The sequence below is a fragment of the Myiozetetes cayanensis genome, unplaced genomic scaffold, assembly GCF_022539395.1.
Source record: "Myiozetetes cayanensis isolate MyiCay16 unplaced genomic scaffold, myiCay2020 scf5-8, whole genome shotgun sequence".
Classification (NCBI taxonomy): Eukaryota; Metazoa; Chordata; class Aves; order Passeriformes; family Tyrannidae; genus Myiozetetes; species Myiozetetes cayanensis.
The window spans coordinates 21,567,800-21,583,525 of record NW_026087742.1 but is presented as its reverse complement, the minus strand read 5'-3'; the positions used below and the strand labels follow the sequence as shown (position 1 = coordinate 21,583,525).

The following is a 15,726-nucleotide window of genomic DNA, read 5'->3' as shown; positions in this document are numbered from 1 at the left end:
AGCATTGCCACACAAACACACAAAGCTGACTCACATTTGCTTTTAGGCACAAAAATCACAGTGAAAGCATGACTACCAGTCTCCCTTATCTTTTTGCAGTTACAGGGCAGAGTTTTCCATTTCTTCTGAAAACAAGCACTAGGCTGTATGTTAGAAGTGTCAGACTTGTTCTGTATACCTTATCACATGTAAACAGTCTAGATCCACTCTGTTACAGTGATTTATTTTCACTAACCATTTCCTGACAGAATCACAGAAAAAAAAAACTGGGTTAGAAACAACTTTTAATCATCGAGTACTCAAAAGCGTTACAAGTAGTGACTTAGTCTTCTTTTCTTTCTCTTAAAGGACAAAAACATTAAACTCACAAAGAGAAAGAACCACTCACAGGATGTGAAGAGCAGCACCACATTACTTAGTGTGTTGTGTACACTGTACTGTACACTTTGGTTCACTTTTGTTGGGTTCGGGGTTTTTTTTGTTTTACTTTTTTAAATAAGGAGGTATTTGATCACACCTGCTTATCCACACAGTTGTATTTAATTCATAGGTCACGGGAGGCATGTCAACCAACTAAAAGGAAAAAAAAAAAAGAAACCAAGCAACTGTTGCCAGGGTTTGCTCAGCCACTGTACTCCTTAGGAGCCTGCTTTCCAGAAGTTCCCATGCTCTCAAGGAAATGTGAACAAGGTCATAGTCACAGTGGGAGGGGGAAGAGTTTAGGGAGCCAGGACTATTTTCATGACATTCATTATATGCTTTTTCCTTCACCCTTAACTCTGGGGAGGGGAGTCTCATAAGCACAGAGTCTCTGGCAGGCACAGGACTATGCATGAGGGTCATTACGTCCCTACTTCTGTGGCCCAGCCCCCTCTTATTTGTAGAGGCTGAAGGAGAAAGATTTCTTAGTGTCTAAGCAGAAAACAAACCAATGGCAGTTCTCCTTTACTGGCATCTGTGTGCAAGCAGAGTATAGCACTTTTGGTGAAACTATGTCCTTCTTCTGTTGGAAATACAGTATATAAAATTTCAACAAAGGGATATTAAAATACAGGTCACTGGCAAATACTCCAGCTACTGTATCTTCTAGGGATTCATTTGTTTGTTTGTTTGTTTGGGGGAATGAGGGGTGGGTTGCATTTTTTTTTAAGCCTATGAGATCCCATAAATAAGGCTAAAGACAGAGTCCCTACTCCCCCCAAATGTGTTACTATTAACTAGTTCTCACAGATGCACAGGCAGGCACACTGAAAATGTTTAACAGACTATTATTTACCACCAACACCAGTAGCTTACAAAAATCCACATAGAAAGACACTCCTCAGAACTATTTCATTACGGAGATCACCTGAAATATTGGATACCCACTTAAAAAACTTCTGACACCCAGTGTCATGAAACTGATTGAATTAGGGACTTCTGAAAGGAAGAGTCTTTATTTAATTTTCAAGACTAGGTATAATATGTCAAAAGCACTGTGTGCCACAAGAGTAATCCATCTGCCACCAGCTCCAGGGTGGACATCAGACTCACCGAGCCATCACTGACCTACCACATGGGGAAAGCCTGTTTTTCTGAAAAGCTGTTCTGGTCAACTACTGAGCAGGGAGACCAGATCACAACTGTTTCTCCATAGTGTGACATGAACTTGGCTGAACTGGAATCCTGCTCACAGAAGGCCTGGTCATTTCCTGCACCTCATCAGTCACATGGCCCTTCCAAGAGCAGGAAGGAAGGTCTCATACTTGGGCTTCACCTGTGTAAGTACAAATATCAACTCATGTTGGAGCACAGCTTGGAAAACAGCCTAGAAAATCCACAACCAAAGCTGTCACAATTACAATTTTGACAGACAAGAAAATTTAGCATCATATGAAATACTATGCTGCTAACATCACATTATATAATTATAACAAAAGTATCATTTTTGTGAAGAATTTTTAAATTTGGCATCCTTCCCAAGCAGAAAGAAAACTCAAAAGACTTAAAGAGTTGAATGATACAAAGGTATTTCTTCAAAGAACTTTTAATTGCATAACCAGTTAAAAATTACATTTTTAATGCTCTAAAACAAACAAACAAAACCAAAACCAAAATTAGAACAGACCTGGAAGAATTTTGTAACAGAGTATTTTAGTTTAGAACATGTGAGGAACTCTTCCAAGTTTCTCTTTCAAGATCCCACAAGAATTAGCTCAAGTTCACAAGGCATTACATTTCATTGAAATAGGGTTCAGCTGAAGCTATTCCAAACAAGGTGCTTCAGAAACAAGCTGATAAGTTTCTTATCAATTATAAGAAAGCCTCTTGTCATCAGCAGTATTATAGACTTTTTCCAGAAAAACAGAAGTTTGGATTGAGAATATTCCTTGTGTATTCCGGAGCAGTCATTTTGTAGTATTCATTATTTTCTTTCTGCAAATAAGTGTTCTAGAGCATTTTTCACCGTGGAGTCAATGTACTTTCCTAACAACCAATTTGGAGATAAAAATTGCAAGTTTGACACATACAGTGCAGAGCAAAGCATATGCTCCATTTCAGAATAAAACTGACTGAGGCATGAAGCTAATGTAAAGTCAGAAGACACACACACACCCTACACATACCTCCTCCTCTAGCTGCCTGCAGCCTGTTCCAAACCATGCAAATCCCTGGCCAAACCCTCTCCAGCTCCCCCTTCTCTCACCCACTTCCTCAGAGCTGGTGCTGGACACCATCCAGCAGAGCTAGCTAATGTTCTGCCAACCTCTACTCGCATGCCAGCTTGAAAAGCAGGCTGAAACACACCAGCCTTGCAGAACAGGCACACCAGTGCTGCAGCAAGTGGTCAAAGAAAACTTAAGAGGAGGGGGTCACACTTTAGAGCTGCCCAGCTCCCACCTAAAACCACCATCATCAAAATGGATTTTGGGAGACACACTGCAGTTGCATTGATCATTTCAAGTTGGCAAGGTCCCAAAGAGAATAGCAGAGAAAAGTACGATCACCAGGGAGACACCAGCTTGGAAAGGAGTACTCGATGTCCAATGCTCTTCTTCTCTGGATTGCTGAAGGCTAGTCCGTGAACCAGTCCCAGAGTACATCTACACCTGGTAATTTGGCATTGTCCCAACTCTACTCTCATACAAGACTCTGCTACTGTCCACTTTTTAAGTCAAGCCCTTGCTAAGAGGCCTTCTCAGTCTGAGCTCCAGAGCAGGAGAGGAAGGAGAGCAGGGCATGCTTCATGCATAGCCATTTTCCCCAAACAGGTGTGCTACCACCCACCCCTTCACCAGCTGCCCAGAGCTCAGTTCTTCACAGGCACTGTGAGGCAAGGGATACAGGGCTGATGTCTGACAGATGTCTGCCTGCTCTGGAAGGGGAACAGCAGACACATCTGTTCTCTCTTTAGGCTGTCTCTCCCTTTCCATCTGCCTTACCTAGGACCTGTCTGCCACATTTCTGCAACTAAGTACATGAAGTCAGGGTCTGGATGCCACTTGTGTCAGGGGCTGTTCTGGAAGCAAGGAAGACCACAGAGGGAACAGGAGGCTGTGCAGGAGCTTTATCCTGCACAGGCTGTGAGCCATTAGAGCAGTGAGGGGCTGTGGAGCCCCTCTTGGCTGCAAGGCACCATCCACATCCCCAGCTGCAAGACTGCATCCCTAGAAGTTATCACAACATACACAGAGTTTCAGAGCTACAGGAGAAGAGGCAGGTGAGTCTCTGTGCTGAATCCACCACACACACTGAAAGCCCGGTCTTCTACAAGCCCAATCCTCTCGGGCACAGAGCTGAACATAGCACTCATGATTCAAGAGCAGCAAAGAGATCACTCTCCTAGCACAGCCCTACTGAGGAAGCTGACAGAAGAAACAGAAAAATGCTTTTTCAAGGCACTTTAATCACCGGGATTTAAATCTGAAAGCCCGAAAGACGAAGATAATTGAACACAATAAGGCTATATTTACAGTCATTTTGCCAGCCCAGACTGCTTGCTAAGATAGGTAGCTGTCTCTGTGCACCTTGCTGGGTGGTGGCGCTTTGGATGGCCCGCAGTTCTGTTGCCAAGATCAGCTGCATATGCAAATAGCAGGAACTGGTTTCACCAGAAAAACGAGACAACTCTTCTGCCTTCCCAAAGCAGACAGGATACATCACAGGGAATCTGTGTGCTGAAAGAGCAGCAAGATATTGGGAAGCATATCTGTACTAAAAACACTCACTGACAATTTCTTTCCATCAGAAAGACAGTGGTAAGATTGAAAGTTGTCTCAGAAAAGTCCTGCCAGAGCCTGGGTATCAGCATGACTCAGGTCTCAGAAGTAGCATAAGCATGAAGTGATTTAAGCACATTTCCTGTTTATGAGATAACACCATCTGTAGCTGATTAAACACCTGAGTCTGGATGTTTGCAATTAGCAATAAGGCTCATTATTTCAGTTTCAAATATAATTATTTATATAACTGCTACCAAATACCTCTGAGTTTGGATGAAACAAACATTTAAGTTTTAAATAGGAAAGTTAAGTAAAAAGTTCAAGAGGTTTGGACACTTCCATTGATCAACATCTTCCTCAACAAAGAATTAGAAATTGAGGTGTTTTTAGCTTCCAAGAGGTGAGATGCTCCAATCTCAGATTTACTCAGCATCCTCACCAACACTATCCATAGCTGGTAATAACTCCTCTGAACCTGGTAGTAAAGTTATGCATGTAATGGCCATGCCAGAGACCATGTTTCATGCTACCCTCCCCTCCCCCAGGACACAAATACAAACCAAGTTCACAAGGCTCTTAAATACCTAACTCCTTTTCATTTTAGGGAAAAAATGTGGATCTGAATGTACTTCCTTGACTTTAAAGATGCACCATTCAAGCATTTTTTTGTTCTGTTTTAGTAATTTCATCCATTGCATGAAGATTTAACAAAAAAAAAAGAAAAAATAAACCAAAATACAACAACAGAAACCTATGATACATTGACTTCTAAAACAAGTTTAATACAAATAAACCAAGTATGTTTGGATGAACTCTGCAGTTAACATTATGTAACTGAAGTGAGTTTGTCACCCTCCCAGCACAAAGATATCCTTTAGCTCAAGACAATTTATCCGCTCCCCAATTTAATTTGGAGTCCTGAAACTATGTTGTCCAGGTTTCAGCAGCCATAATTGTACTAACTAATATGATGCAAGAGCAATTAAAAGCTCAGTCAAGATGATTTCCTTTTGGATAACAAAATTCATTCTTTTCTGAACAGCAGTTCCATCTGACTCATGTTTATTTCTACAGCATGTGTATGAAACAATTAGCCAATGTTAGTGTTTCAGAACATCTGTTCTCTCACCTGATCTTTCACTGCAGGCTGCCTAAGTAATAAACCCCTCAAACTGCTTGTCTTTAGACATATTTAATCCATTTAATAAACAGGGGAAAAAATCCAGATATTTTTCAGGGGAGAAAAAACCCACATACAAAAGAACTGTAAAATATGAATTTTGAACTCGTCTTCTTACCTGCAAAGTACTCCAAAGATTACTTAATACAGTAGTCAAATACAGAAGCAAAAGAATGGGCATTTCCCTCACTTTACCAGCAAGATGTGTATCACTATATCTGCATTTCTGATCTGTATTTAAGTTTAGTAACAGTACCCAAATATTGATCAAAAAGAATCACGAAGGAAAGAAACAGTCATCTTGGTAGGAATTCCTTTTGGTGCCATTTAGTTTTCAGCAACTCGTGAAAGGATACATAAATGCTTTGGATCAGGACTAGGGTAAAAACCTGAAGGAGCATATTAAGACACAAGAGTAGTTACATAGTTAAGGCAGTAGTGACTGTAGCCAATTACATAAACTACTTGCATATAAATTACTCTGGTCATCTCATTAAGTCTGCTAGTAGCCCTACTGTACTTGAAATTACATGAAAAATAGCACTTACCAAGCAACTGCCCCCAAACTGTTTTTCCTATGAAATATCTTATTTCAGCTCTTCCTTTTATGCCTTAGAAAAACATTGATTTTGCTCTTAGTCATTTCTATATCAAAAGCAGCTACCACATTTGATTGAACTGTTCTCAAAGACAAACCACACACAATTTTCCTTCAACTTAGAGCAAAATGCAAAGGGGCAGCTGTCAGGAGACCTGCATATCTGTATAAGATGATCAGAGCTACAAAAACACAATGGTTCACAGCCAAATGCCACCATACCTGAACAAGAAGTGATATGGGGTAGTAGGGTCCTGGGAGGTAGTAGATACAGCAGCAAACAGGAGGAGATGCTGAGAGGTTGAATGAACAGGCCAAAGTCCTGAATTACTTTATCTGTCATCCTCTAGAGGCTTTAGGGGGTTGCAGATACACAAATATCACAAGTATAGGCTTTACTGACTCAGCAAGCAGCTCCAATAAAAAATACTACTTAAAAAACCCTCATACTTGACATAATTTCTAAAATACTGCCAAGTGTCACCAAGGAATCTTGACATAACTCGATTAGTACATAACTGTCTCCTACATAGGATGACAAAATATAACTTCCAAAGTAATCATTAGCAGAAAAGCCATATACTTTTGTCTAGAACACTCTTACGCTTTTGGATAGGTAATTACATATCCCAAATAATCTAAGTGTCAAATATTTCAAATTTTGATTAACTCTTAAGCATGTCCCAGAGAATTTTCTTCTGTTAGTTACTTCAAATGACTTAAATGTATCACTAAACAATCACATCCTGTTTTGTTTACCTGTCCTCTCTCCCTCTCCTTAGATACAAGTGGCTCACCTGTAGCAGACCTGAACGAGACAGTTCTTCACCACTGCCTGTTTGCAGAAATACAAGCTGTAAACAAACCACAAAGACCAAAAAGAGAGTTTACTCCCATCTCCTAGAGCTGCCTTTTAAACCTTTCATTCTGCAGCTTAGGAACTGCCCCTTCATTAAAAGGATATCAATATTCAACCAACTCCATATGGATTTTCTGAACTATGTTGCATTTATAATGGTTTTGATCACAGTGACTTAGGAAAAAAAGTACATCACACAAATCTGAAGTATTTTCTTTCTGATCTATGAATATTATTCTTCAGGTTCTAAACTAATTCTTTACATGTGTGCAATAATAACCCATATTATACAGAGCTTCCCACTACTGCAGTTGGCAAAAGCTTATTTAGGGTACCACTGTCAGTCTTTGTTCAGGACAGGCTGAAACTTGATGACAGTCAGATCTACCCCAGCACTCAGTCTGGAGCTGCATCGACAGCAATAAAGAGATTCCCAGCATGACAAGAAGTGAGAAAAACCCATTAGGCCTAATCAGCCATGTTCAAGGGCTAGCCAGAACTGCAGCTTGTCTTTTCTTACCATGTTAAAACACTGCTGCTATATAATCAGTGCTATCACAGGGCTGAAAAAAGGATTCCAGACAGGTAAACAAAAAACACACCAATGGTACAGAAACAAAAGCTATTTATACTAAAGTTATGACATTAAAAAACTAAAAAAAAACACAAGCAAACAAAAAAACCCCAAAAAAAACACAAAAAACAACAACAACAACAAAATAAAACACACACACACAAAAAACCCCAAACACTAAAAAGCCTAACAAAAAGCCACACCAAAACCTAGCACTAATGTGATTAAAGTTTATATTCTCTTTGAAGACACAGGAGTTAACCAATTCTCATCCTCCTTAGCAGACTGTTTCATACCAGCAAATAAAAAGGAGGTTAAAAATCCTCCTCCAGCAGCATCAATAAACATTGATGTCTCTCCTTCACATTCCAAACATTTGATTTGAAGGCACAGATAAAAAGAAGCAACATATCAAATACACAACACCGGAGATGTAGCTGCTGTCAGAGGGCCTTAAATACCAGCCTGACAAAACATAGTTACCAATTCAACCAGCCAAGTAAACCATTCCAAGAGTGATGTGAGTCTTCAGAGAAAAGCAGAATGACCATTCAAACAACCATAAATACAAAAAATATCTCATTCAACCTTTACCAGTCTTGGACCACAAAGTACCTCAACTTGATTCTGTTCTTCAATAAGTTATCTTCCAAATTGTGACGTGTATCTGCATCCCTCCTGTGCAGGTTTGAGTCATACATGCTTATTGTATTCTTGACATACATACTGTCACATGCTCCCACAGATTAGCTCTTTCTCATAGAAGCCAATTTTATGTAACAATTCAAAATATTTTCCCAACCTTGTGCAACCTCATTTGCTCTTCTATTATGACAAGTAAAAGCTTATTTTCACTTTTCACTCTATCATTTGCTTCTATTGTCAGACTGCTTTGTACTGACCAACTCTTTAAACTGGAATTACATTGCAATTAATTGGCTTTTTTAAAGCCTCTATTATTTTCAATCCAACACCTCTTTGACACCTCACATATCCAAATTCTTAAACAAGCCTCCCAGATACAAGCAATTTAACTCTTTCCACCTACCTTTTCATTGCAACAGAAGGACTTACTTTTTTGTTCTTTATTTCCATAGGCATTCTTCTTATTGTAGACATACATGAACTTTCTTTGACTATTCATTAATATAAACTAGAGTCCCCAGACACAACACCCTCACTTTTGATGCAAAGATCCTTTTCATTAGCTTCCTCATTCATCTTTACTTTCTTCATTACAGTAGGAGAACACTTAAGACTTTCACAGGTTTTTTTCTTCCAAGGATATTAAATTGAATTATATTTCAGTATGAAGGGAGTAAAAAGGATAAAAAGATGAATTCATAATCTTGAGATAGGGCTTCCAGATGTAACTTAATTTCCAAATCATCTTTGACTTTCATCACTTCTATTGGCAGTTGCCAAAACTAGAATAATTTAATCAAATGGAGATAAAAGCTTTATGGCTTCCAGTAAAGGGGGAAAGTCCTCAAATTAATTTTGTAAGCAGTCTTTTTTCTTCCTCCAGTGACGTTACAGAAGTCCAGCTTTGTACACCTCCAGCTGGAAAAAAATCCAACAAAAAAAACCCACAAAAAACATCCACAACACACTATCAATCTCAAAAACAGCAGTTAGTAACACTCCCAGTTTAAGGTTACAATAAAAGAAAATTAATTATTTCTCAAAATTTTTCAGTATTATTCTGCACAGTAGGATTCTCTTCTTTTCTTCCCTCCCTTCTAATTTTTATGCTACCCTTTCTTCTCCCCACTCACCATAGCCAGGAAAGAGATTGTATCCCAGAGGCTGCCAACCCTATCTTGCTGCTAATTACATGTGCTCACAGCACCTACTGAGCATTCAGGATACCTGGCTTGACTTCCAGGGGCATGGCACAAGTGCCTACTCCCACTCAATCCATGAAAAATTGAAGTCAAACCAGTCAGGCTCTAACATCCACATTTCGCTTCCATCATCAGAGAAACAAGGGTACATCATACTCAGAAGAAATGAACCCTTGGAGTCAACCAAACTTGTCAGAAACGTGCAGCCTTTCAAAGCAAATAACCCAGGCAACAAAGCTGATCCCTGGATGCTACCACAGGCTAATCCTGCCGTTGTAGCAATTCCTTTCTTCTGCTGACTGAAGAGTAGGAACGAGCATAATAATCTACACCTGCCACAGGACACTAAGATCATCCTTTGTCAAGTGTCAGTGACACATGCTTTACACACTGCAACAAGCTACCTTCCATGCTATCACCTACACATTTACTATGACTCAGAATTTAGGGAGTTTTAACGATTTGTTTTTACAGTCAGCAGCTGATCATCAACCATGCAAGTTACTGAAATACATTTTCTGTCAAGAATAGGAGGACAGATGCCAATGACATAGCATTTTAATGAGAAGATCTTCATTTTGCCTTGAATTTATGACTTTTTGGCTCCTGTTACTTTTAAATTCAGACCCCTTGAGGCTGACAAAATAAGTGCCATAGCTTCCTATAACCAGACTGGTTATTTTTTAAAACTAATCAGTAACAGACAGTATGGTTAGAACACTCTAAGCCATAGCATTATCTTAAAGGAGGCGAGTATTTACACAATTACTTGGTTTTAACTGCAAGGTCATATTTGTAGAACCAGATAAACGCTAACATCAAACAAATACTGAGGTCTCGAAGTATAAATCATAGACGGAAAGCAATCATTTAATCATGCTGGAAAACACCTCATACAGCAGCTGGCACTGCACTGAAGAATTCCGCTCCCCTGAAGTTACAGGCACATATTACTACAGGAAGCAGAAAGTGGCACTGTGAGGACACACACTGTACAGGTTTAAAGCTCTGTTCAAACAAACTTCAGACATCCATCATGTACCTAAAACCCAAGAATGCAAAGCCGGTTATATGTGCAGTATATGCAGTTAATTTTCAATTGCCAAGCTTACCAAGGAAACACTAAGTTACTAACTGCAAGTCTAACAAACTGATCCCAAGACCCAAACAAGCTTATTCCTCACTACCACCTGCATTAATGGTTGTACACAAACCATCACGAGTTAGTTTACACAATCTAATCCGCCATCTAATGAGAGCATAACTGGCAGATCCAATGTCTGCACAGTGTGATTTACTATCAGTTCAAGTACAGAGATACAGTTGGGCACAGGAAGGACAGTTCTGTATCACCTTTGTCTTCATAGGAATAGTGGAGAAAATACTGAACAATCCAAGTGCTCACTGTCTAGCAACATGAGTCTACAACCTGCTGGGATTCATTAGGCCTGTCCCATTTCCACTGGCTCCAGACTACTATCGCTCAGTTTAAGAGTACACATATATTTGTAGGGAGTTTAGCCTAGGGCCTGAGATGCACAAACCGATGTTCTGACCATTAGGACATCCAATTAGTTTGAACAGAAGGCATGAAAACACATACAAGCTAGATTTATAAATAAGGAGTTTGGAAATCTGATCCCCCCAGTTCTGCCACAGATTCCTTATGGCCTTTGCCACTTACTTAATCTTTCACCTGCTGAGCACAATGAACACTCTGATGACCTCACCAGAAGAAGGACAAAGTAGTCCAGAGGATGATCCTGTACACAAACTGAAGCAAACCAGTTTACTGAGGACACCTGATACAGCACCTGAGTCAGACTGCCAGAGCTGTGAGGAAGGAACACAAGCATCTCACATGATCAGCTGTTACCCTCCCCGTGGCTGCATGCACAGGTGGTCCTCTTCCTTATCAAACAGCAGCAACTCCTCTACCAAACTAACAGCAAAACATATTTACCTTCTCTAAAGGCATTAAAAAAACCACCACCAAAAGCATGAGAAAAGTATTAAAATAAGCATTTATTATCACTCCCTTTGCTTTCAGTGAGGCATTTTCCTGGAGAGGAACAAAGTTAAACCCCTCATTTCTGCCCTTCTTATTCAAATGCCATTTGTACACAGAGCACAGGAAGCTTACTTACTCTTGTAGAAAAAAAATACATTTACTTGACTGAAAACAGACAGTAAGAAAGCACATCAGAAGAACCACCCAACAATGAGAATCAAAGTTCAGCCCTTATGGTGAAAAAGCATTAATAATGTTTTTTCTAAAGGCATAAAGAGACAGTGGGTACGTTAATGAACCATGCCAGGAACTGGGAGACAGGACTGGGCACAGAAGCCAGAAGTTCTGTTACTAATTTGATATGTGACATCAGGTAAACAACTTCACTCCCTCTCAGTCTCAGCTTACACTTTGGTAAGCCAGTAATGATAAAATTACCTACCTCACTACATGGGTGGAGAGTACTTTACTAATTCATGACTACAAAGTAACTTGAGAACAGTGGATATAAAGCTTGTACATATGCACACATACATAAATTAAAATATACATGTATTACAATTATAAATTAAAAACAAATTAGAAGAGAAATAAAACACATTACCCAAAAGCTCCAGTCAGCACTCCAGCTGTACTGAGCAGGACCCTGCATTTTCTCTGTGCACGAATTAAGAGCCTCCTCTGAATCAGCAAGTAGCTGGTTAATAAGACCATGATCCACTTCATGAACTTCCTGTGAACAAAGAAGCAAGGTATGTAATTCAGCAGTGGAGGAGAAAGGTGAAATAAGAAGACGGCTAATCTGTATATTAAACAAAATTGGCATGCTGGTCTCACCAAGGTGAGTGGCATTGAAACACTTCCCACTGACAACCTTTTGACTGACTTTTTTTTTTTCTGGAATATACTATATTTAATTATTACTTACATTTTTATCAAAGTATTCCATTTCCACAGCAGCCCCTCAACTTGCACATTGAAGCTGCACAGATACTTAGAACTGAAATAATATCAACATGAGACATCAGTGCGTAACATGCAGCACATCTCAGGAACCTGTGAGACCTCTCAAAACTTGAGAATGGTCATACAGCTGTAGCACTTTTACCAGAGGACTGATATATATTATTATAATAATGATACATCAAATATTTATACTTACACTATAAATTGTACATTTTGTTGTATATAAATACAAGCGCAACATTTCAGAGGCACATAGTTGGCCTCGTATCACTTAGAAAGATAGTAAGTAGCACTGTATTCTAATTCTGTAGCACTGTCTCTTGGTATCAGTATTCTTCGCTTTGAAGGTCAGTTTTACTTCATAAAGGCAAACGGAGCCACAAAAAGTCACTTGTCCCAACTCACCCAGCAAACGGTACCAAACCAGCCCAGGGCCCTAACCAGTAACACCGCCTGTACTACCGGATCCGCCGGGATGAGACAACGCTGAGTTTCGAGTCCAAACCGACCCAACCCCGAGCCGGTGATGGGACACACACGCCCCCCCAGCCAGCCCGGGCTGCGCACACCCGCTCAGCGCTGCCGGGGCTGCAGCCGAGCCCGCGGCCCAGGCAAGGAACACGCTCCGGGGCGGACAGCGTGGGGAGGCGAAGGCACGGACGCTCCGGGACATGTGGCTGAGAGCACGGCTGCCCCCCGGGGGGGTTTCCACGCAAACACCCGGGATGGCTACAACCTCCACCAGTTGCTACCCGCTCGCTCCCAACCCACCATAACGCCGCAGCTCCGCGGCCGCCTCCCCGCTGGGTGTCCCCCCGGCGGCTCCCGGGAGCCCAGACTCTCCCTGCGGAGACGCGGCGGGGCGCTCGCCGCCCCTCCTCACCGAGGGCCACCACTCCCTCCCCACGCAAAAAAAAAAAACCCACAAACAAAAAAACCCCCAAACAAACCAACCAAAAACTTCGGTGGAGAGGGGTGGGCGGCGGCGGCGGCGCTTCCCAGCGCTGCCTGCGGGGCCGCCCCGCCACCGCCCCTGCGGGGCCCTCCCGCGCCGCTCCCCGGGGGCAGGAGCGGGGCTGTCGCCCCCCGCACCTACCTGCGCGGCCCGGGGGGCGGCGGGGCCCGCCGGAGGAGCGGGCGGGGAGCGCGCAGAGCGCGGCGCTTACCATGGAAGGGGGCGAGGGCGGCGCGGCGCCCGCCGGCTGCCTCCTCCGCGGGGCGCACGGCGGGGCCGCGGCCGCCATTTAAAGGGGCCGGCGCCGGCCGCGCCGCCGGGCCGCGGCTGCAGGGGGTTGCCAAGGGCGAGCGGCAACGCCGCTCCGGGCAGCGGGGGCCGGCATGGGGGGCGGAGAGGGCGGCGGCGCCTCCCAGCCTGCCCCCGGCCGGCCCCGGCGACCCCTCTGCGCCTTCCACAAGAGTTAACTGGGAGCCGACGGAAAGTTTGAGGACTGTGGCAGGAAGAACTCCCGGCGGCGGGGGGTGCGGCGTTCAGTGCCTCCTTCCCCAGGGATTGCCCCGTGCGCGCAGCCCCGGCCGTGGGTTCAACAGCGCCAGGGCAGCAAAAGGGTTCCCAAATCCTAAATTCTTGGGATTCGACGGGAAACAGCACCGGGAGGCCACTCCAGAGGGACACGTAGGGGGAAAGGGGGAAGGCTGGCTGCGGGCTCAGCGGAGGATGAGGTGACAACGCGGGAGTGGTTCATCCCTGAAAACCCAGGGTCTCGTTTTTTAGTCTGCTGAGCAGCGCCAAGTGGTTTCTGCCCCAAGCTGTGAGCACACGGAGGTTTGGAAAGCTGGGGTCCATCTTAGCAATAAACGATGCCTCTCAAGTCAGGGGACCCAACCAGGGAGATGATGACTCGCAGATTTGTGCCCTCAGGTCACTTTTCAGGAGAAAGAAAAGCCCTGTGAGGTGCAAAGAAATCTCCACCTTGGTGGGTGGCTGCCTGGTAGATGATGAAAAGTGATGGATGGATGGATGGATGGATGGATGGATGGATGGATGGATGGATGGATGGATGGATGGATGGATGGATGACCAAGGGAAGGAGAGGGTAGAGCAGGCTGTTGTGACAGCACTGTTTCTCCCTGCTGTCCCCTTTCTCTCCACCAATTTCCCTGAAAGTGTGTGAAGGCTCTCCCAGAAAGGACATCTCAGGACCCTGTGATATCTGCCCTCTGATATCGCCCCCTGATACATTATCAGAGGTGCCAGTAGCTGATGTCCCCTCCCAGCTGTTGGCCCCGACACGACAGCTTTACTGCAAGAGACTGTGAGTTTCCAAAATTTTCAAGGAAGTGTGAAAAAGAAGGTGTGATTTGTTTCATTTTTGTTCCTTGGTTTCTTGATTTGGACCTCTAAAACTCAAAAAAAAAAAATTTTTTTCCCATGCTTTTCTCAACAACAATCTGTGTACCAAGTTTACATTTTATTTTGCCCAAAAATTGAGATTCTCTTAGGATAGGATTGGGTTATCTAAGTGGTAGAAACTCCATTTTCAACTACTGGCTACCAGCGACACTAAACCTCCTTTGTATTCCCTCGGTTAAAAGCTGACTGATCTGGCAGTTTTGCTCAGGCATAGACCTATTCAATGGAGGATTCACAAGAGAATTGCTATTACAGGATGAAATGAACATAGAAAACATTTGCAGGAACAATGGTAGAACATCCATCACAACACACTTGAAGGGTTTTTTTGAAGTACACCAAATACTTGGGTTTAAATCAGACACTGTTTAAATTGCCTTTGGTCCACCTCCATCTTCCCACACTGACTTCTCTGACACGCAGTCATGACCAGTACTCTAAGCTCGGTAACTTGGTCCCAATTCCTATTCATCTGTGAGATGCCTTTGACTCTACTGGTTATTCTCTCCTCAAACTCTTGACCGTTTCTGACTCCTCTAATTTTTTCCTTTCATGGATAATTTGGTTTTGCTCAGTAACGCTTTGGCAGTATTTCCTTCAGAAGACCCCCACAAACCTCCTTCCAGCTTTCTTTTGAAGTGCTTATGTTGCTCTGCACTTGATTCCAGTTCCCTTCTTAATACTCCACTTTGAAGTGATTCCTGCCCAGTGATCCTAGATCTTCCCACTCTTCCAAGCTATTTCAGAAAAGTATTTGCCCTCCAGGTTCCTTTAACTATACTCCCTCTAGCCTATCCTGCTCTTGCTGATACTACTGCTTTGGTGTCAGCACACCAACGGGTGACTACAGGAATGAATTGTTCCTCTTAACATTGTTTGGTCAACAAAGTTTTTCAAATCAGCTATGGGTCCTTTTTGCTTTCAAATGCAAAGAAAAGCAGAAATACTCATGCCTCTCTCAGCTGAATTGTGGTTTCTACGCAGGGAATTGAGTTTTTACTGGGTACTCAATTCCACTACCTGGAGAGTTTTACAGATACACAAGATCATTAGACAAAGTGTGCAGTAATCCCTAATCCTGTAGCTGAGGGAAGAGGTGTCAGCCAGCTACTGGGAGT

At 42.7% G+C, this 15,726-nt stretch overlaps 1 protein-coding gene across 8 annotated transcripts in view; it reads right to left on the bottom strand.

The window, feature by feature from the left end:
- GRAMD1C (GRAM domain containing 1C) overlaps positions 1-13,500 on the bottom strand; it is a 53,205-nt gene extending 39,705 nt beyond the window's left edge. For 4 of the 8 annotated variants that reach the window (XR_007630848.1, XM_050331868.1, XM_050331869.1 and 1 more), the window contains exons 1-3: positions 13,404-13,500; positions 11,876-12,004; positions 6,778-6,834 (exon numbers count right to left, since the gene is read on the bottom strand). Coding sequence is in view for 7 of the 8 variants with exons in the window: in XM_050331868.1 (XP_050187825.1) it covers positions 6,778-6,834; positions 11,876-12,004; positions 13,404-13,481 (264 nt within the window). In the remaining variant the exon portion in view is untranslated. Of the gene's footprint in view, positions 1-6,777; positions 6,835-11,875; positions 12,005-12,642; positions 12,728-13,333; positions 13,383-13,403 lie in introns of those variants that run through there. The other 4 variants (XM_050331871.1, XM_050331872.1, XM_050331870.1 and 1 more) reach the window with 4 other exon arrangements.
- Between the last annotated feature and the right edge of the window lie 2,226 nt (positions 13,501-15,726).